The 22719-nt window shown below is 40.5% G+C and overlaps 1 protein-coding gene across 1 annotated transcript in view; it reads right to left on the minus strand.

Annotated features, from left to right (window-relative positions):
• DNAH11 (dynein axonemal heavy chain 11) overlaps window positions 1–22719 on the minus strand; it is a 354965-nt gene that overhangs the window by 217638 nt on the left and 114608 nt on the right. Inside the window, exons 31-36 of the mRNA XM_018047336.1 lie at window positions 16537–16668; window positions 14584–14744; window positions 10887–11043; window positions 10625–10770; window positions 5578–5694; window positions 908–1046 (exon numbers count right to left, since the gene is read on the minus strand). Of these exons, the coding sequence (XP_017902825.1) occupies window positions 908–1046; window positions 5578–5694; window positions 10625–10770; window positions 10887–11043; window positions 14584–14744; window positions 16537–16668 (852 nt within the window). The remainder of the gene's footprint in view (window positions 1–907; window positions 1047–5577; window positions 5695–10624; window positions 10771–10886; window positions 11044–14583; window positions 14745–16536; window positions 16669–22719) is intronic.

Genomic DNA, 22719 nt, shown 5'->3' on the forward strand with positions numbered 1-22719 from the left:
TTATACATAAAACACACAATATAACATATAAAACACACTCAAATTATAGATCACATCTAGAGTTTAGTATACTGCTTCACTTCATATGACACTGTCATCAACATTTTCCACACGCATTTGCCTCTCAGACTTTAAATTTCATCCCAACAAGGGATAATTTTAAATGAGTGTATCTGGCAGTATAATTAAGTATATGGTTGTCACTGTGATATTTTAATACTTACACTCTGGAAAAACTTCAAAATAATGTCACTAGGAATTAACAAAAGGTCTACAAAAGACTGAAGTCAAAGGTGACCACAAAGCTAAATTTAAAAATGGTGATGCTCATATAGATGCCATTTTTTGGACCCATCAGCAGATTCAATGAAACAGCAAGAAGCTACTGACTGGAGAATAAAGGATACATTAATTTGGCCCATTTCAGAGACTAAGGAATTGCAGAGCAAAAATAAACACAAAAAAGCCAACTCTACCTTCAAAGAAAGAACTACCAACAAAATGAGAAACTCTTTAACACTTCTCGAGGGTTCTTCAGAAAATCAGCCTTCCCTGGGTCTTATGAACACTCCCACCATCTTTCTCCGGAAAATAACATTCCCACCAAGAAAGAGAGGCATCATAAAACTCATATCTAATTATAGCACTAATAACATTAAAAAACAATCACATAGCCCATTGATAAAACTGTATTAAATAAATATAAAACCTTCCAATTTGTCTCAAGTGTTTTAATTTTTTAAAAATGACGCACTGTAAAGCATAGATTTTCAAAATTTAAGGGAAAATATCAAATTATTCCTAAACATCTAACTGTAATACGAGTGATAAATTACCCAGCATCCATACTTCAGAAGCTGTTTTAATGAGGTGTAACAACTGGGAAAAAGCACCAAAAGACCCTCACCTGCTTGGACAGGAGCTCCTGGCAGAGTGTGTACAGTGTGATAAATTTGCGGGCTAACGAGCGCGCGTCCACAAAACCCTCAGCAACTAACAGGATTTCACAGATTAGCTCGATGTCTGGGGCCACCATGGCACAGGGTCTACAAAGTAAATGTGAAATTTTGTTTTAAAACGTGATAAGGAAATAAGTACAAATTGCTGAAACCAAGTGATTAATGCATACCCACATTCTAGCTATTCCCAAGCAGGTCACAATTACCTCTGTCAATCACAGCTAACAAGACCCTTCACTTCAACTAAAAAATGCCCAGGAGCTACTGGATACATAGACAAAGGTGGAAAATCTGAAAATGTCAGAAGCACATGTGTAGGAGTTGAAGGGAAACCTGTGAGTACATTCAGTAAACTTCCATTGTAAGTTGTCACTGCAGAAATATAAGTGATGTTTTGTGCTAGAAGTCAGCCTTCAGCTGTGGCCGGTGCTATGCTGGTAAACAGTTAACAACTGACTCTCCAAAAATGGCACTTGCTGACTTTCAAGCAATCAGTACTTCCACCATGGCTGATTTCATCTACCAACACAGTGTCACTGAACGTGGAGCTGGCACGAAATGAGCCTGCACACCACCGGACACACACAACAGACACAAAGTAACCTAAAAGCGTAAGTGTTACTAAAATAGAGGAAACTAACTAGGAAATCATGAATTTGGGTGTTTATCATCTTTGTCTTTCACAGATGTTATTTAGTCAAAAGTTCACATAATTTAGCTTTTTATTAGTATCTGTACTGAACAACCACCTCACAAAATTCATGACAAGTTAATCATCAGCTCTTACAAGCCTACACTAGTCATTTCCAACACTGCCTGTGGCCAGCTTGACTAGATTTTTAAGAAGAAAACTTACCTAAAAATGACTTTCAAATTCCCTTTTTTTAGGGTGGGGGACTTTCAAAAAGTCCTCACAAGACAACTGCCATGAAAAACAACATTTGAAAAAATTCCACTCAATTGAAGTTCAATGCCAAGAAGGAGCCAGAGTAAATAGGTAAACAAGCCTGAATCTTAGACTTTTTAAAGCATGTATTTTATGGCTTATATCCCAGTCACATTTACCCATCTGTTTTTATAAGCATTATTATGGTCTACTGTGCACATGCCTAATTTATCATCCTAAAAACTCCCGAGTCTCTCTGGATCTATGTTATTGACTACTTCTACCTAAAGCAGCCCCACAATTTTCCCCACAGTTTCTAAGTAAATACATGACAGAAAAGGCTAGCAAATTTGCTTAACTGGTACTTCCACAAATATTGCCAACTAATACTCAATGAGTATTCTGCGTACCATAAGGGATGCTACAGCTTTTCTGCACTTTCTCACTTACTTCTCTCAGCTGCTCTTGTCTGTACTTTACCGAGTACAAACTAGGGTTCTCAGCAGTACAAGCACATGACTGAGGCCACATGCTGCTTTTCTGCACTTTCTCACTTAATTCTCTCAACTGCTCTTGTCTGTACTTTACTGAGTGCAAACTAGGGTTCTCAGCAGTACAAGCACACGACTGAGGCCACATGCTGGCTAAGCAGTGGAGCCATGATACTTAAGGCTCAGGCACGCTGCCTCCACTCATGAATACTACAGGCATCACCCAATCGTCCTTCACACTTTGCTGAGATCAATACTTGTTCCATACACAACTGATGCTGCACTTAGTTAAGCCAAATTTATGAAGACTTCCCAAAATAATTTCCAAATTTTAAGACCCAAATGAAAACCTGTATAAGATGAACTGGAATACAAATGTAAAAAAACTGGAGAGATCTATAATTTTCAAATGGAAATATTCTGCAATTATTACATTTATTTCCAGGACAGTTATTCTCTAGAGTTTTTTTTTTCAAGGAAAAAGAGACATTATAAAATTGCTATTGCATTAAATTGCATTATAAAATTGCCAGAGAGAAAGCTATTATATGAGAAAGCAAAGACATTCACTAAAGGGTATTAGAATAACTGAATAACAGGCAAAAGAATTCTGTTTAAATACTCATTTCATGTTACCTACCAAAATAAGACCTTAATAGATAAAGCACATTTAAAAAGTCATACTCTAAAAATTAAAAGAAAATACAAATTAAATATACTTAAACATCTAGATGGATGGACAAGCAAATTTTAAGCTTGATAGAGTCGAAAGAAATCACACTAAAAACTACAGAGGTTCTTCTGTTCTATGTGAAGTAGTATATTACTTTGAAGGTAGACTGTGAACAAAGACACATCTGACAAACATGGAAGAACTTTTAAAAAATAAAACTGATAAGCCTCCAGCTCATCAAGAAAACAAATGGAAATAAGATACAAATTACCCTTACTAGACATGGATATCAGGACATCACCAGAGATAATAAGAGAATATTAGGAACAAATTAATGCCAATAAATTCAACAGTTTAGACAATTCAAGAAAAAAATCTATATCTATTAAAGAAACTGAATTGATCACTAAAACGATTCCAACAAAGAAAAATCTAAGCCCAAGTATATGTAAGGCTTCACTGATTTATTCTATCAAACAGGGGATAAATATTATCAACCCTACAAAACTCTGAAGAAAATAGAGAAGGGAACATATGTCAAGTCAGTCATGGGGTCAGCATTACCTGAGTGCCACAACCAGATGAAGACATGACAAGAAAGGATGCTACAGACCAACATCCCTCATGGCATTGATTTTAAAATCTTCAACAAAATAGTGATAAATTGAATCCAATAACACAGATAAAAATAACATCTCCTGAGCAGGTGGAGTTTATCTCAGGGATGCAATGCTGAAGAACTGTGTAGTATCTGAGCAATCAATGAATACAGTTTGACACATCAACAAAAGAGAAGGGAGTCAGATGAAAACTTTAAAAATATATATATATCTAAAAGAAACATAGTGGAAAAAATTTGCAACCTGTGGTGAGTCAAATGGTCTTAACTAGGATATTTCTAAAAACCATGAAACAAATTGAAAATTATATTTCATTGAATTTAAAACTTCTATTTTTAATGGACACCATTAAGAAAATGAAAAAGCAAGTCATAAATGGAGGGGAAAATACTTGCAATGTGTGTATTCAACAAAGAAACTGTATGCAGAATACAGCACTTCGCAAAGAGGGTATGGGAATGGCAGTAAGGTACATGGAAAGACGCTCAGCATCATGAGCCATCATGGAAATGCAAGGTAAACCCACAGTGATATACCTCCTTCTCTTCATCAGGCTGGTCAAAGCCAAAAAGACTGATAATATCAGGTTTTAACAAGAATGTAGAACAAGTGTTCTATATTGACAGTGAGGGTCTAAAATGGTACAGCCATCTTAGAAAACAGATTTGCAGCTTTTAATAAACTCAAACATACACTTGCCATTTGACTTACCAATTCCATTCATAGATATCTACCCCAAAGAAACATGTATTCACACGAAGACTACACATGAATGTTCAAAGCAGCTTTATTCATAATTGTCCCAAACTGGAGACATACATCAACCAGAGGCTATTATGCCTCTCCAACAGGAGCAAAAAAGAACAAACTGCTGATGCCCTGGATGACTCTGACAAATCTCCAGATCATAATGTTCAAGGAAAGAAGACGACACAAATGAGTCCATACAGCATGGTTTCATTTACATCAACTCTAGGAAAGACAAATTTAACCTTGAGTCACAGAAAGCACATCAGTGATACGGGGGATCAACTTCAAAGAGAACTTCCAGGGGTGTCGGAAACATCCCACATCTTTTCCAGCAACTGGATACTTAGGTGGGTGCATTTTACTGCAGGAAACAAAGCTGATTTAAAACATGAGTTAAACAGAATGGGTTCAGATGCAACAGCACGGGTGCTCTGACAGTCTGCCCTAAGTGTATCAATTGGCAGAGTATGTTTGGAAAGCAGGTTGTCACCATTCGCCGAGTAATTCTACATGTAGAAATCTATTCTGGCTAATAAGCTGCAATAAGGATAATGCTTCATGTGAAGGGATGTTTACAGCCTGCTATTTTGTGATCATAAAGAACTGAAAAGAAAAACACAAGCCCTACACGTCACACAATAGGGAATGGTTAAGAAGATTATGGATGAGCCAAGGGACAGACCATTTTGGAGATACAAAGAAATGGTATTTCTAAAGAATTTTCAGTAATATGACAAACTACTTATGTCAACACATTAAATGAGAATTAAATGAAAATCATGCCTCATCTAATAACTTAAACTCATAAAACAGGAATTATGAGACTAGAAAAAATATAACAATCATATTTCTAGGTGATAAAATAATTCTTTTCTCTATTCAGTTTCATATTTTCCAAATAGTCTATACTTTGTGAAAATTATATTCATAATAAAAATCATTATAAATATAATAAGAGCTAGTATTAAATGTTCAATGTACCATGTAACTTTTATGTAACAATTTTGAGGTCTGGTTTCATATTTCACAAGAGTTAATTTATCATGGTGAAAGTTCTCTCTATAAAGGGATCCAAAAAAAACAATAAGGGGTTTTCCATAGAAATTCTTGAGTAAAAACAAGTCATTTAACAGTGCAAACCAGCAACGTTAGGTGGCATGAGCGCTCCAGATGCTAAACCACAAAGCATAACACTTGCCTGAAAAGAGCCTTGAGATTTTCTGGTAATTCAGTTCGACCAGCATATCCTGGGTTCATAGTGATAAATATTCCCACTGATGGCTTCAGTATGATAGCTTTGCCAAGAAATACAAATCTACCAGAAGAAGAATGCTGATGGAATTAAATGTGTTCATTGAATATCAATGCACATTGACAAATGCAAACCACTGCAAAATGCAAATTATTATTAGGAAGCTGTTTATGCTGTGTAATTTTCTTTAAAATTCATAAGCATACATATTTTGAATATCTTGAAGCACGTTTATTAAAAATACACTCCCTTCCCCCAAAGGAATTACAAGTATGGCAAATATTCCTTTGTATTTTAGCATGGCCAGCGTGCTAGAATATAAAATGAGGACTTGACTACTTTAACAGTTAATGAAAGGTGATGCTATCTTGGACTTCAACATGGGCTGCAATTTCTTGAATGTGATGTGGTACAGATGGAGAATGTCCAGCTCAGAGAAGAAAGGGACTTTTTGTTCAGTCATTACCTTGTCTGTGTGCTCACCCTCCATCTCTCCTTCCCTCCCATTTATTCAACAAATATCTACTGACCACCATTGAGAGGTGGGATTCCCAGGTGATGCTAGTGGTAAAGAACCCACCTGCCGATGCAGGAGACATGAGATTGTGGGTTTGATCCCTGGGTTGGGAAGATCCCCTGGAGAAGGGCATGGCAACTCACTCAAGTATTCTTGCCTGGAGAATCCCATGGACAGTGAGGTGTAGAGGGCTGCAGTCCATGGGGTCACACAGAGTCAGACACGACTAAATACTGTGGTGCTTATGAGAGCTAGCTCTGGGGCCAGATTGGGAGCATTCAGAGACCAGATATATCACTTTAGGTACATTCCATTCCCTCGTCTAATACAAAAGGCGGGGAAGATAATAATAATATTATCCACTTTACTGGGTTATATGATGATTAAAAGAGATTATGTATATAAATGGCTAAGAGTACAGTGTCTGCATGTGTGTGCGTGCCTGCTTAGCTGCTCAGGCATGTCTAACTCTTGGCGGCTTCATGGACTGCAGCCTGCTAGGCTTCTCTGTTCATGGGATTTCCCAGGCAACAGTGCTGGAGTAGGTTGCCATTTCCTCCTCCAGGGGATCCTCCTGACCCAGGGATCGAACACATGTCTCCTGCATTGGCAGGCAGATTCTTGACCACTGAGCCACTAGAGGAGGCTGTACAGTGCCTGGAGGATGGTAAATACTCAACAGATGTCAGTTATAACTATGGCTGTGTTCAGAAAGCTTTAACAGGACCATTAGGCTGTTGAAGGCCAGGGAGATGGAACATAAAGGCCTGTAGGAACCAAATGGAAGGACAAGCAGAAGGGAACTTTCACATGGGGGTAAACGAAACACTCCCTTCGTGGAGCACTGTCTTGTGGCAAAGGGGCTTGTGTAACTCAGTGAAGCTATGAGCCATGCCATGCAGAGCAGAGATCCACTGGGGGAGGGAATGGCAGCCCACTCCAGTATACTCGCTGTGAGAGCATCATGAACAGAAGCATCAACACCCTCAGATATGCAGATGATACCACTCTAATGGCAGAAAGCAAAGAGGAACTAAAGAGCCTCTTCATGAGGCTGAAGGAGGACAGTGAAAGAGCTGACTTAAAACTAAATCTTAAAAAAAACCTACGATAATGGCATCTGGCCCCATTGCTGCCGCTGCTAAGTTGCTTCAGTCATGTCCAACTCTGTGCAACACCATAGACGGCAGCCCACCAGGCTCCCCCGTCCCTGGGATTCTCCAGGCAAGAACACTGGCATGGGTTGCCACTTCCTTCTCCAATGCATGAAAGTGAAAAGTGAAAGTGAAGTCGCTCAGTCGTGTCTGACGCCTAGCAACCCCATGGACTGGCCCCATTACTTCATGGCAAATACAAGAGGAAAAGGTGAAGCAGTGACAGATTTCCTCTTCCTGGGCTCTAAAATCACTGAGGATGGTGACTGCAGCCATGAAATCAGAAGACGATTGCCTCTTGGCAGAAAAGCTATGATAAACCTAGACAGCATGTTGAAAAGCAGAGACATTACTGAAACGGACTGACAAAGGTTTGTTTAATCAAGGCTATGGTCTTCCCGGTGGTCACGTACGGCTGTGAAAGCTGGACCATAAAGAAGGCAGAACACCAAAAACTGATGCCCTTGAACTGTGGTGCTGGAGAAGACTTCTGAAAGTCCCTTGCAAGGAGATCCAACCAGTCAATCTTAAGGGAAATCAACGCTGAGTATTTGTTAAAAGGACTGATGCTGAAGCGCCAGTATTTTGATCACCTGATGCGAACAGCTGACTCATTGGAAAAGTTCCTGACGCTGGGAAAGATTGAGAGCAGAAGGGGAAGAGGGCAACAGAGGATGAGATGGCTGGATGGCATCACCAGTGCAGTGGACATGAACTTGGGCAAACTTTGGGAGATGGTGAGGAACAGGGAGGTCTGGCGTGCTGCAGTCCATGGGGTCACAATCAGTCAGACGCAACTGGGCAACTGAAAAACAGCAGCAGCAAGTGAAACACACATAAGGCTTTCTCTTGTTGAGAAACTGTGGGGCTGAAGTGGCTAAGGACCTGGGCCTCCATCATCAAATTCAAGAGGGATAAGAGAATGCCAATTTTAGGATTGTTTCTTAGATGCTAGACAATGATGAGGAGGTGGACTGTGTATAGTCAAGGTACGAATGGAGAAATCTTCATTCCCAGAGGGTCAGGCTGGGGAAGGCAGACAGGCCTGGCAGGCAGCTATGGCAGCAGGACAGGTGGGTGGCTGAGCACTCTGCCATCACTCAGAGCAGGGACAGCCACGTGTCAAGGGCAGGGACCTCAGGGTGAGGGGCTGGGGGGAGACAGCAAGATGCTGGAAGGCTTTGTGTCTGAGGCACGGTCTCATCCCTCAAATCCTCAAATGGAAAGAGAATGTAAGAGAACTCAAGAAATCATGAAGGAACCTAGCAGTCTGTACCTGGACCAGCATGAGGATGATCAGCTCACACATATGCACACAGAGAGACAGAGGAGACCCTGGTTGGGAATTTTCACAAGTCCTTACATTGATCAGTTATCTCACTCTCTGTAAGAAAGGATGGCCTCAAAGGCATCTGGGTTACATCGAATGAGGAGATTTTGACTAAACGCTAAATCAAATGTCTGGAAATCAGAGGGAATAACCTGACTTCTGTAGCATACCATTAGGTCAGGGGCAGGTAAGGCAGCAGACACGTGGTAAACACAGGAAGCTGTTTTCCCAGAGCCATGTGGCAGAAGGACTGAGAATTTTCCTAGAAGGTAGAAATATTCAGATGTATCTAAACTAACTAGAAACTTCTGTAATTGGTTCACAGTTTCAAGGGACTGGATGACCCTTCCCTCATGGGAGACTGACATTTTTATGGATAAAACAGCTAGCTGAGCAAAAAACCCTAAAAATGGGCATCAATGGGTAGGCCAGATACATGAGATGGCAATTTATACAAAAAATGGTACAAAGAAAACCATAACTGGGTACTGCAATACTGATTTTCCAAACAAATCCATCAAACCCTAAGTCCCACTCACGTTCTGTCTCTCGGAGTGTGGCATCAAGTTATGAAGTGATTAGGTTCTAGATCTATTTGACCCAAATAACTGGAAGAATGTGAGGGTGTATTCTACTGGGACAAGACAAATAATAATATAGGTGTTAGTTCAAGGACCAAGATTTTGACTTTGGAGCTATTAAATATGACAGGCCAACGAGACTAAGATGCCCCAAGACAATCGCTGACATTGTCTATGTAAGTCTAGATATCAGAGAAAGGAGATCTGGGCAGCCAGTAGCCAGCACCATCGATACGGCGTTGAAAGCCATGAGGCTAAATGAGGTGATCAAGGAATGAATAGAGACAGAGGAAAGAAGAGGCCCAAAGATTGTGACATCCTAAAGGAATGTCAGTCCTAAAGGAAAATCAACCCTGAATAATCACTGATGGACTGATGCTGAAACTCTAATACTCTGGCCACCTGATGCAAAGAAAGATTGAAGGTAGGCAGAGAAGGGGGAGATAGAGGATGAGATGACTGGATGGCATCACCAACTCAATGGACATGCTGCTGCTGCTGCTGCTGCTGCTAAATCGCTTCAGTCGTGTCTGATTCTGTGCAACCCCATAGACGGCAGCCCACCAGGCTTCCCCACCCCTGGGATTCTCCAGGCAAGAACACTGGAGTGGGTTGCCATTTCCTTCTCCAATGCATGAAAGGGAAAAGTGAAAGTGAAGTCGCTCAGTCGTGTCCGACTCTCAGCGACCCCATGGACCACAGGCTACCAGGCTCCTCTGTCCGTGGGAGGTTCCAGGCAAGAGTACTGGAGTGGGGTGCCATTGCCTTCTCTGCAATGGACATGAGTTTGAGCAAACTCTGGGAGACAGTGAAGGACAGGGAAGCCTGGCGTGCTGCAGTCCATGGGGTCACAAACAGTTGGACATGACTTAGCAACTGAACAACAACACTGACATGGTGCTTTGTGTCAGGCACTTGCCCAAGTGCTTTGCATTTAATTCTCATGATAATCTGTGAGATGGATACTATGCTTCCCCTCATTTTATAGTCAAGAAGAAATCAGCAAATGAGCAGCCCTGAGGATGAGGGAAAACTGGGAGGATGTGGGATCTTGGAACCTATGTGAAGAAAGTGCATCATGTAGAAGGGAGAGATGGTGTCAAATGCTGCCAGAAGGTCAAGTAAGATCAGGACTGAGAATTGATAACGGGATTCAGTGTTGCGGAGGGTGTTTATTCTTTAAGTAATTAAAGTAATGTGATACACCTTTCTTGTATTCAACACTCAAACACCACTGCAAAGACATGGGGGGTTATTCAAAATAAATCTTCACAATTAACCAGTCCCTCTCATTCTATCCACCTCGCGGGACAGGGAGAGGCGGTCAGAGACTGTGGAGATGAGGTCTCCTCTATTGCTCCATGGTGCTCTTTCTACTTGGAACAGCAGGAAGAAGCCACGTGCCACTCACCTCTCCTTCCTGTTTCTGATGGCATCGTGTATCATTTTCACTTGCACTGACACCACAGACAGAACTTCCACGGAGATTCGATTGAACTCGTCAAAGCAGCCCCAGGCTCCTGTCTGCACCAGTCCCTTATAGATATTTCCTATGGACTAAACGATGGAGTGAAGCATTAAGAACTTGTTAATAGAAAAGAGTTTGAGTGTATTAGTTTGAGTCATTCCAGATGAGGAATAATACTATTAGGCTGCATCACTTTATAACCTACTTTGTAGTCCATTTGCTCTGAACAGTTGAACACATAGACCATCATGCCAAGCGCACGGCCAAGATCTTTGGTGGTTTCTGTTTTCCCTGTTCCAGCCGGGCCAGCTGGAGCCCCACTCATGGTGAGATGAAGGGACTGAGTTAAAGTAATGTAACACCTTTAAGCAAAAGAAGACACAAGCATTACTATTTTATATGAGATTCCTAGAAAAAGTGAAGGACAATCCAATATTTTTGTAAGTTTAAGAAGCTATGGTCCAGAATGTAGCTGTAATACAAAATGTTGACATGCCTCTGATTTGTTCATGGTAAAAGTCAGAATAATATTGTAACAAATTTAATTTCAGGTTGGCTGTTTAAAAATAATAGAGAAGAAGGCATTGCGTTATCTCATTTCCGAAGAGCTGTGTATTTGAATACAAATGACACTTAATTTGTAATGCTCTTGAATTTCTGATATTTCTAGGTAAACATACTATTAATATGGCAGACAACATTTCAATTATTGCTTATAAAAGAAAAATAGGAATCTTGGATGATGATGAATTAAACACTTCATATTTTAATAAATACATTAAGAGATGAGATGTACAAATATATATAAATATAAACTATGCAGATAATATATACCTATTTCACTACACAAAGCAAATATGACAAAGACAATTTATTACATTAAAATGTATTCAGAAATTCATTTCAAATGTGTTATGTGTGTTTAGACTATGATAATACTTATTTTTGCAGGAAAGATTCAGATTCTTAGCCTAAGGAAAAATATGCTAAGACAGAATTTAACACTTGTAAAAGAAGGAAAACTAATACCTGGCCGGGACCTAACATGGGGTTTCTGCAGATTCATGAATTATCTTTGTTTTAGTACAGACAGGGGATCTAGTGGGGGGTACCCAGGACTAGTGTCTACTCTGCCATGCATCAAATGGTAACCTTAAATTACATTTCTGACATCAACCTGCCTCAGTGTTTTCCTCCATAAAATGAGATTTATTATAGGGTTATATTAAGAAAGTCAACTCAATGAGGTGGCCAAGTGGTGAAAGCAATGGACGGCTAAGAAAGCCAAAGGTGAATGCCTTAAAAATTCAAAGTACTATGCAAATTGACGTAATTACTTATGGAAATTGCAAGAGTTTCTATTTTTTACAGCCACCACATTTCAGAGCATCTTACAATGAATATGGAGTTGAAAGATCCCTGGCCTAGCAATTATAGCACTTTTTCTACTGCAGACTATGCCCTAGCAATCTTTTCCTGTGGTTCCAAGTTCCACTGGGCCTACGACCACCCATATGCTACAGACTACATTTTCTCCCTGCCTTCCAGCCAGGAGCAGCCAAGTGACCAAGCTCCAACCAGCGTGATATGCACCGAAATGAGCATGCACACCCTAGGATGCCTCCTTTGAGATGTTTTCCCCTTTTTCCATGACATGAAGTAAGTGTTCAAGCCATGTGTAGCATGTTGGCCACCCGGAAGCCAATACTGCTGAACCACCCTCCTCGGGAATGTCACCCAACTGAGACCCCAGCTTCCATGCTATTGAGGCCCTTATATTCCAGGTCTTTCTGTAAAAGCAGCTTAGCCTGCGCCCCAGGAAAGAGTCCACCTGTGTTTCAGCCCAAGTCTCTCAGTTACAAACTGGGTAACCTGGGTCTCTGAACACGTCCACATAGGGGAGGAGGAGATGATATTTTTCCAGCCTACCACACTAAGGGGAGGTTAACACGAATCAGGACATAATGGAAGTATTTGCAAGGTATCATTGCGTTAATGTAAACTATTAGTAAATAATCCCAAGAATGAAATGGGAGAGAAACGAACATAATGTGAACATCTTATACAGCCCTATTCACTCTATAAAAGGAATATTAATCTTCCTTTTTACTTCCAAATAAATCTCATAGTGATTTCAAATTGGAAAGTTAATATGCTATTGGTTCTCCCTATTGATAGACTTTAAAACGCCTCTTCCCTTTTGTCCTGTACCCTGTATCCTTCTCTATTTACAATGACACGGATACAGCAGATTCTAGGCATTTGCAGTTTTGACAATACAAGTGATTTTGTCAGGCTACAGATTTTAATTTCTCACACTGAAAGCAGTACATAAATTAACTAGATAGTGAACACTGACTTTAGTTAGAGGCAAGTTAAAGAGAACTGATTTAGAGAAACAATTTCAGAAGCCTGATGATTTATCAATGACATAGTCACAAGTAGATTAATGCATTTAAGAACAATCCCAAAGCTAATGAGGGAATTCCACCAATCTCCCAGGGCCACCATTACGACCCCAGCTCGACAGACACACTTGAAGCTGTTTGCACTTTCATTCCCAGGTAACTTACGTGGCATGGTGATAACTGGGTAACTGGGAACATGAGTATGATCTTGAGGTCTGATTTCTCTTTCATTAATGCCAAAGACTAAATATGCTTTCTCCCATCAATTAATTCAGTAGAGGTTGGAATACTAACAAAGAATTTCAGGTCAATGTGGCATATCCTCATCTCTATAACATTGTGACTGTGTGTAGCTATTACCCTGGAGTCAAGTGGCAATGAACTTTTAAGAACCACTTGCTCCTTTGACACACTTGGGCCACACTGGGCTCTGTATCTATCGCTTGAAGCAGCCAAGCTCCTTTCCATCTTAGAAACGTTGTACTTGTCTTTACCTGGCCCAGGATGTTTGCCTCGCTGGTTCACTGTTATCATTTGAGTCTTGGCTCCACTGTCCTCTCACAATCTATAGCAGGCTCTCCCTTCAAGACACTTTCTAACATATCACCCTGTATTATTTTTGTCATAACATATGGACAACTGACTCATCTGAAAAAACCCTGATGCTGGGAAAGATTGAGGGCAAAAGGAGGAAAGGGCAACAGAGGATGGGACGGTTGGATGACATCACTGATTCAATGGACATGAACTTGGGTGAACTCTGGGAGATGGTAAGGGACAAGGAGTCCTGGCATGCTGCAGTCCATGGGGTCGCAAGGAGTTAGACACAACTTAGCGAGTAAACAACAAGTACTACCCCCTAACACAGCTCTGTTAATCTGTTAAACATTCCTCTCTGTTCCCAGCCACTCACAAGCCACACTCCCCTAGACAGTGTGCTTTGTAAGAGCAGGGATCCTGCCTGCTTGATCCTGGGACGGGCCTCAGCACAGTGCTTCAGAGGGACTGTATCTGCTGAACCATTCCTGCTCTCCCTCTTTTCTTCCTTCACTATATGTAACCTTCAGAAATGAACTTACCATAGGCAATTCTTCTTTTTACACTTTCAACAAAAGGATGCAATGGGAGAAATGGTTAGAAATCCTGATATCAGGGTGTCAGCCATAAATAACCAGAGAGAATGGACTCTGAGATCAAAGACGCTGCCTTGAGCCTTATTAATGGCCCATGATTTCATGTTTCTACCACACAGTACCTGGCATTATGCTTTTCTAACCTGGCTCCCTTCCTTGTCTCTAACACCAACATACACTGCGTCACTCAATTAGTACATTTCCATACTGCTTTCATAGAGTTTCCTTATTTGTTCCACAGTTTCCTGCAACCCTTTATTTTCAGCCATCTGAAAATAATTACTTTGAGACATCTTTACCCATGCTAGAGGACTTCTTTTGACTTGGCTTTTCCCATCCGACACCAACTTATCATTGTTACCTGTCAGTGAGAGGAGTGATCACAAGTCGAGGGCTGTTTCCTAAATATTCATAGAAGTACTGGAACTGGGCATCACAGATATTTACGAGACAATGTTTCTGGGTTTCCTCCCACCGGTGACGAAGCTGAGAGAGCCAAGCAAAAGCCTGGGGAGTGACGACCTGAAAACATCATGTGATCACTACACATGAACACTGAGAGTTTTAAGGCCACAAATGTAATCTATTAATTAACTCTGTTGAGTCACGTTTTACTCCTAAAAAATCTCACAAAAGGGAAATCTCTTGCACGCTCCTGCAAACTGTAATTGCATGTAAATGGCTGAATACTTAATCAGAAATATGTGTGTAACGAGTCTTCATTTTAAGAAGGCTATTACTGTAAAACAACATCAATTTCTTGACGCAATGTTTTTTCCCCTTTTATGAATCACCCTAGGGGATTGGATCACTTTTGTGACTTTATATTAATATCAGTGAAATCAGATGGAAAAAGCACATAATCCATTATTTCAGCATGTCAGAGGTATAAACAAACAACACTTTCAACCAAGTCCATTCTAAAATTGTTTTGCTTTTATTAGAGATTTCCACTCCATTTTTCATTAGGCCAAACAACCATATTTTTTCATTGCCATTATTTCTTATTTTACTCAATTCTATCCATTATTTCCCAGTTTGAAAAATAATTCCAGTCTCTTTCCAGATCCAATGAGACCCAAGGATTTCCTAGGCATCACCTGAAGTTATCAAAATTATTATCTGCTCATTGTCTGATGTCTACCTGAGTCTCTGCATTGCATATTTATGCACACCAAATGAGCAGGAATTAGACAAAGTCTTTATCTGTTTAAGTACAAAATAAAGAACATATTTTAAATTAAAACTTCTGCTGCAAGCAAACCATCACTGATAAAAAAAATGATAAAATATGCAAGGTCATATTCAAAGAGTAGTTATCAATGGCTCATCATCAAAATGAGAACACATGGTAAGAGTATTTTGCAAGGATAAATTTTAGATTAAGATTTAAACAACTTTATTCAATAAGTGTCCTGGATCAAGAAGTGTTTCTTTCTATGTTCACATGAAGAAGCATTTGCTTGCACTCTGTGGAGAGAATTAAAATTCACTTTGATTTTAATAAATTGAGAAGGAACTAGAAAAACAACAGAAAATATGTCACAATATAAGCATACCCTCAAACCATGAAGGTAATTACCACCCTCAAAAAAAAAAAGAGTTTTGGAAAAAGTAGTCTTATGGGCATGGTATGTCAGTTTTGTTCACTAGACGATCGTACTCCTGACATTTTAAGTAGGAATATATTTTTTAAAAAGGATGAGTAATTCTCCTTCCACATTAAACACTGGGGGTATCAAAGAGAAATATGGACTTTTTAAAGAGATAAGGAAAGAAGGTAAACAATGCATTGAAAGGAATACAAAGTAACTTCTTTAAGAAAAAAAAAGTAATTTAGCTTGAAATGGAAAAGACAAGGGGTGGCCAACATTTCTCTTTCTTCAAAAAGAAAATAATCAAAGGCACACAGAGATGAGTGAGGCGGCCCACAGTCTTACTACTATTGGCAGGATAAGCCACCAAGGTGGTTACCACAGGCCAATGGGCCAAGATGCTTCTGCGGAGAGAAGCCACAAAACAGGGAAATGAACACATGACTTCTGGTCGTTCCCACATCCTGGCTTAATTTTTGGATGATCTGAATTAGAGGAGCCTTACGTGGCCAAATCCCTGGGGATATCACTTGGGGTAACTCTTTTAAGGATAATATATTTGTTAACCCATATAAAATCCATCCAAAGTAAGTACAACCAATTTCATAGAACTAATCAAAAATACCAACTTTAAAAAAAATTGCTTTCTCGGAAATATTTTTGACAAAAACACCCCTTTTAGTAAAGAGCAAAAGATACATGAAATCTCTGCAACTTGCCTTCTGAGAAATAAGTTTTGCCACCACATCTCTGGCATGGACATCGATGGTACAAACTGTCATGACCTTCTGCCTGTCTCCAGGTAGGAGTTCTCCCAGCAGGAGCGCAATCAGTGTATTCAACTGAGAAATCTAGAAGGAATTTTTTTAAAGGAGGTAAGAATTACAAACCCAGAATTTTATAGCCCAACAGTCTTCATAATTGTATAAAGCCCTTTAGTTTACAAAACTATTTCAAATACACTGCCCCAGCTGGCCCTCGAACAACTATAGGGGTAGGAGGGGAGTGGGTGGAAGGGATTTAATTAAGTAATATAAATATTATTACTGCCCCCTACCTCCCGAGCTAATACTCTGAGAAGACAAGTCAACCTGCAGGTAATGACAAAGCCAGACAAAGAAGCAAAGTTTCCTGGTTGCAGTGACCTGACTATCCACGTAACCATGATCTAGTCTATAACTTCGGTGGAACAGAAATGACTATAAAATTTTAAAAGGTCAAATTGAGCTAGCTTCTGTCAAAGTATAGTAAGAATTAAAAACAAAGCGCTTTTTTGACTGGTTGGTTTCCTGTTTTTTGTGATTTTGCATGGAATATAGGGTGATTACTGAGCAAAGCTTTCAAATGTATGGCTGAAGACTGCTGCACTTAAATCTTACTCATATTCCTGGTGCTTCCTTGGTAGCTCAGCTGGTAGAGAATCCGCCTGCAATGTAGAAGACTCTGGTTCGATTCCTGGGTTGGGAAGATCCACTGGAGAAGGGATAGGCCACACACTCCAGAATTCTTGGCTTCCCTGGTGGCTCAGCTAGTAAAGAATCTGCCTGAGATGCAGGAGGCCTGGGTTGGATGCCCGGGTTGGGAAGATCCCCTGGGGAAGGGAACAGCTACCACTCCAGTATTCTGGCCTAGAGAATTCCATGGACTGTACAGTCCACGGGGTCCCAAACAGGTGGACATGACTGAGTGACTTTCACTTTTCACTTTCATATCCCTGATGGCGGTGGTTTAGTTGCTCACTCATGTCTGATTCTTCGTGACCCCATGGACTGTAGCCCACCAGGCTCCTCTGTCCATGGGATTTCTCAGGCAAGAGTACTGTAGTGGGTTGTCATGTTCTTCCCCAGGGGATCTTCCTCACAAAGGGATTGAACCCAGGTCTCCTGCATTGCAGGCAGACTTTTTACCATCTGAGTCATCATGGAAGCCACATTCATATGCCTATTTTTGCCTAAATAAGAGTAGTCTGGTCCAGCAATTTCTGAGATCAGTATATTTCAAACTAATGGTCTCTCTTCCCAGAATGGAAAGAACTGGAATGGAATCACGTGGAATATAAAGAAATAAGGATGCTGCATTATAGTAGTAAGAACATGAACTGCTTTATGAGTGTTATTTCAGTTTCACACTGGAGTGTATACAGATGTGTGTAAATTAGATCTGATATAAATTTTCTTAATATTAATCATGGTCAGAAAGGTTTGATGGATACTCTCTTAGGTGGTCATTTTGCTAGCATGCTTATTTGCATAAAATATTCCAGTCTTACTCAAGGTTTATTAACAAGAGTAGCAACAAAAATCTGCCTTATTCCAGGGTAACATATTGCAACACAATACTGTCCCCTTTCCTTTCAGTTCAGTTCAGGTGCTCAGCTGTGTCCGACTCTTTGCGACCCCATGAATAGCAGCATGACAGGCCTCCCTGTCCGTTACTAACTCCCGGAGTTCTCTCAAACTCATGTCAATTGAGTCAATGATGCCATCCAGGCATCTCATCCTCTGTCATCCCCTTCTCCTCCTGCCCCTAATCCCTCCCAGCATCAGAAACTTTTCCAATGAGTCAACTCTTCGCATGAGGTGGCCAAAGTACTGGAGCTTCAGTTTTAGCATCAGTACTTCCAATGAACACCCAAGGCCGATCTCCTTCAGAATGGACTGGTTGGATCTCCTTGCAGTCCAAGGGACTCTCAAGAGTCTTCTCCAACACCACAGTTCAAAAGCATCAATTCTTCAGTGCTCAGCTTTCTTCACAGTCCAACTTTCACATCCATACATGACCACAGGAAAAACCATAGCCTTGACTAGACAGACCTTTGTTGGCAAAGTAATATCTCCACTTTTGAATATGCTATCTAGGCTGGTCATAACTTTTCTTCCAAAGAGTAAGCGTCTTTTAATTTCATGGCTGCAGTTACCATCTGCAGTGATTTTGGAGCCAAAAGAAATAAAGTCTGACACTGTTTCCACTGTTTCCCATGAAGTGATGGGACCAGATGCCATGAACTTCGTTTTCTGAATGTTGATTTTTAAGCCAACATTTTCACTCTCCTCTTTCACTTTCATCAAGAGGCTTTTTAGTTCCTCTTCCCTTTCTGCTATAAGGGTGGTGTCATCTGCATATCTGAGGTTATTGATATTTCTCCCAGCAATCTTGATTCCAGCTTATGCTTCTTCTAGCCCAGCGTTTCTCATGATGTACTCTGCATATAAATTAAATAAGCAGGGTGACAGTATATAGCCTTGAAATATTTGGAACCAGTCTGTTGTTCCATGTCCAGTTCTAACTGTTGCTTCCTGACCTGCATATACGTTTCTCAAGAGGCAGGTCAGGTGGTCTGGTATTTCCATCTCTTTCAGAATTTAACAGGCAAATTTGGCTTTGGAATGCAGAATGAAGCAGGGCAAAGGCTAATAGAGTTTTGCCAAGAGAACGCACTGGTCAGAGCAAACACCCTCTTCCAACAACACAACAGAAGACTCTACACATGGACATCACCAGATGGTCAACACCAAAATCACATTGATTATATTCTTTGCAGCCAAAGATGGAGAAGCTCTATACAGTCAGCAAAACAAGACCTGGAGCTGACTGTGACTCAGAGCATGAACTCCTTATTGCCAAATTCAGACTTAAATTGAAGAAAGTAGGGAAAACCACTAGACCATTCAGGTATGACCTAAATCAAATGCCTTATGATTATACAGTGGAAGTAAGAAATAGATTTAAGGGACTAGATCTGATAGACGGAGTGCCTGATGAACTATGGACAGAGGTTTGCGACATTGTATAGGAGACAGGGATCAAGACCATCCCCATGGAAAAGAAATGCAAAAAAGCAAAATGGCTGTCTGGGGAGGCCTTACAAATAGCCGTGAAAAGAAGAGGAGTGAAAAGCAAAGGAGAAAAGGAAAGATATACCCATTTGAGGCAGAGTTCCAAAGGATAGCAAGGAGAGATAAGAAAGCCTTCCTCAGAGATCAATGCAAAGAAAGAGAGGAAAACAACAGAATGGGAAAGACTAGATATCTCGTCAAGAAAATGAGAGCTACCAAGGGAACACTTCATGCAAAGATGGGCTCAATAAAGGAAAGAAATGGTATGGACCTAACAGAAGCAGAAGATATTAAGAAGAGGTGGCAAGAATACACGGAAGAACTGTACAAAAAAGATCTTCATGACCCAGATAATCACGATGGTGTGATTACTCATCTAGAGCCAGACATCCTGGAATGTAAAGTCAAGTGGGCCTTAGAAAGCATCACTACAAACAAAGCTAGTGGAAGTGATGGAATTCCAGTTGAGCTATTTCAAATACTAAAAGATGATGCTGTGAAAGTGCTGCACTCAATATGCCAGCGAATTTGGAAAACTCAGCATTGGCCACAGGACTGGAAAAGGTCAGTTTTCATTCCAATTCCAAAGAAAGGCAATGCCAAAGAATGCTCAGACTATCGCACAATTGCACTCATCTCACACGCTAGTAAAGTAATGCTCAATATTCTCCAAGTCAGGCTTCAGCAATACATGAACCGTGAACTTCCTGATGTTCAAGCTGGTTTTAGAAAAGGCAGAGGAACCAGAGATCAAATTGCCAACATCCACTAGATCGTGGAAAAAGCAAGAGAGTTCCAGAAAAACATCTATTTCTGCTTTATGGACTACACTGAAGCCTTTGACTATGTGTATCATAATAAACTGTGGAGAATTCTGAAAGAGATGGGAATACCAGACCCCTTTCCTTTATAACTTTGCAAATGACAGTCAATGACAAACTGTTAGATCCTGAATGAACTGGTTGTAAGTGAATATATCATATCACCAAAGGCTCTCAAATCTTTACTGTCAAAAACAGATTCCCTTTAGTACTATTACCACATTCCAGAAAGCACCAAATAGTGCAATCTGCCCTGAGACTGCTGTGCAGCTAAATGGAAGAAGGTTCTATAGGTACAGCACGCATAGCGAAGGCAGGCAGGGAAACAATAACCATAGCACACACAATTCACATGAAACCAGAGTGCACAATGCACCAGGCACTGCTAGGGTTATTGTCTATATTATCTCATTCAATCTTCACAACACTCTATTATTCTCATTTTGCAGGTTAAAGACAATTGACTCACAGGCATATTAACCACAACTGCCAAACAGGGCAGGGGGGGAATTCAAATCCAGACAGTCTGACTTCAGAGTCTGAGTTCTTATTGATCACATTGCATAGACTCCTTGTACCAGCCTCCACAAGACCAATCCACCCACCACTTTCAAGTCGGAAAAGCAGTGGTTATGCAAAAAGCATTCCAGAGAGACTTAAAATCAAACACAATGAATAGTTGGTTCAAAGGAAGAAAAACGTGTACTTGAGACATCCAGCCTTATAACATTAATCTACTTTTCACATTCTACATCCAAAAAATGTAGTTACATGGTAACAAAGCAGAGGTGATTGTTATTTCCTGACTGCCACATTCAGTGTTCATCACACCCCGCTTTTAGGCTCCACAAGGGCAAGGACTGTGTCTGCCTAGTTGAGAGCTTTGTTCCCAGGGCCACTGGGGAAATAGGTGGTGAAAGTAGGTGCTCAATGCATGTTTGCTGAGTAGATGAGTGAAGGAAGAGCAAGAGTCTACACACGTGTAAGTTTCTCAGCAAAATTTATCACACATTGGTTAGAAAAGTGGTACTTCTGCATTGGATATTTTCCCCATCTTGGCCAAGATACCCAGTCGGTAGTGTCCCAAATCTAACACCAGTACCAGACTTTCTGTTAAAAAGTGTTGATTATCACAACAGAAATAATAGTTTACGTCTCTTAAGAACATTTATAATTTCAAGTCCTTTCAGAAGCACTTGTCCGAGCCTTTCTGTGATCTCTCCGTTATTGATCTCTCCTTTTTAAGAAAAGTTCAGCCAAGTGACAGATGATTAAAAATACAGCTTGTCAACATTATGCGAGACTTCCCTGGTGGCATCACTGACTCAACGGACCTGAGTTTGAGCAAGCTCCAGGAGATGATGAGGGGCAGGAAAACCTGGCATGCTGCAGTCCGTGGGGTCACAGAGAGCTGCACAAGACTGAGAGACTTAACAATGACAAACACACGAGGCAACACAGGAGGAACACTGTCCTTGCAGCAGCAGAAACACGGCAACTCTACCAGCATCAAGGGATAGACTTCTCAGTGTAGGCACACCCAAGTCATAGTGGCAAAGCAGCTGGAAGAGCCCTTCTGTAAAAATGGTAAAATCTGGAGCTTGTAAGTCCTCAGCTCAGCAAGCTGAAGTGAACATTTAAGGTAACAACTACAGCACTTTGGGAGTTAACTACCAGAACCCTCAAACCTCCTTCCAGCCAGACAAACACAGAAGTGATACTCTGTGTCTCTTTTAACAATAGCCATAAGGATCTCTAATCTTGAAACCCACCAATGTTTTAACTTTAGCAATATCAGAAAAAAATGGACTTTCATGTACTGAGAACAAAGAAAATTGCCAGAGAAACAAGGTCCCACACTTTCTGACACTATCAAGTCTGCGGAATCCCAGTTTATCACCTTCCTTTGCACTATTCATTTCACACTTCTCCTTCAATCATATCACGAACCCCGGCAGAATACTGAGCAGTGAACGTCAGACAGTGAGCATAATTACCCCATTCCTGACATTAATGAAAATGATGCTAACGTTTCACCATTAAGCATGATCTTCTCTGTAAGTTTCTGATAGATACTCTTCATCAAGTTTTCAAGTTCCTTTCAGATGCGTTAGAGGAAAAGAAAAAGGTATTAAAAAAAATCACTAAAATAAACTCCCACCTTACGATACTTGAAAAAGAGGGGCAAATTACACTCAAAGTAAGTAGATGAAAGGCAGTCATCAAGATAAAGCAGAAATCAGCG

The sequence above is a fragment of the Capra hircus genome, chromosome 4, assembly GCF_001704415.2.
Source record: "Capra hircus breed San Clemente chromosome 4, ASM170441v1, whole genome shotgun sequence".
NCBI classification, from domain to species: Eukaryota; Metazoa; Chordata; class Mammalia; order Artiodactyla; family Bovidae; genus Capra; species Capra hircus.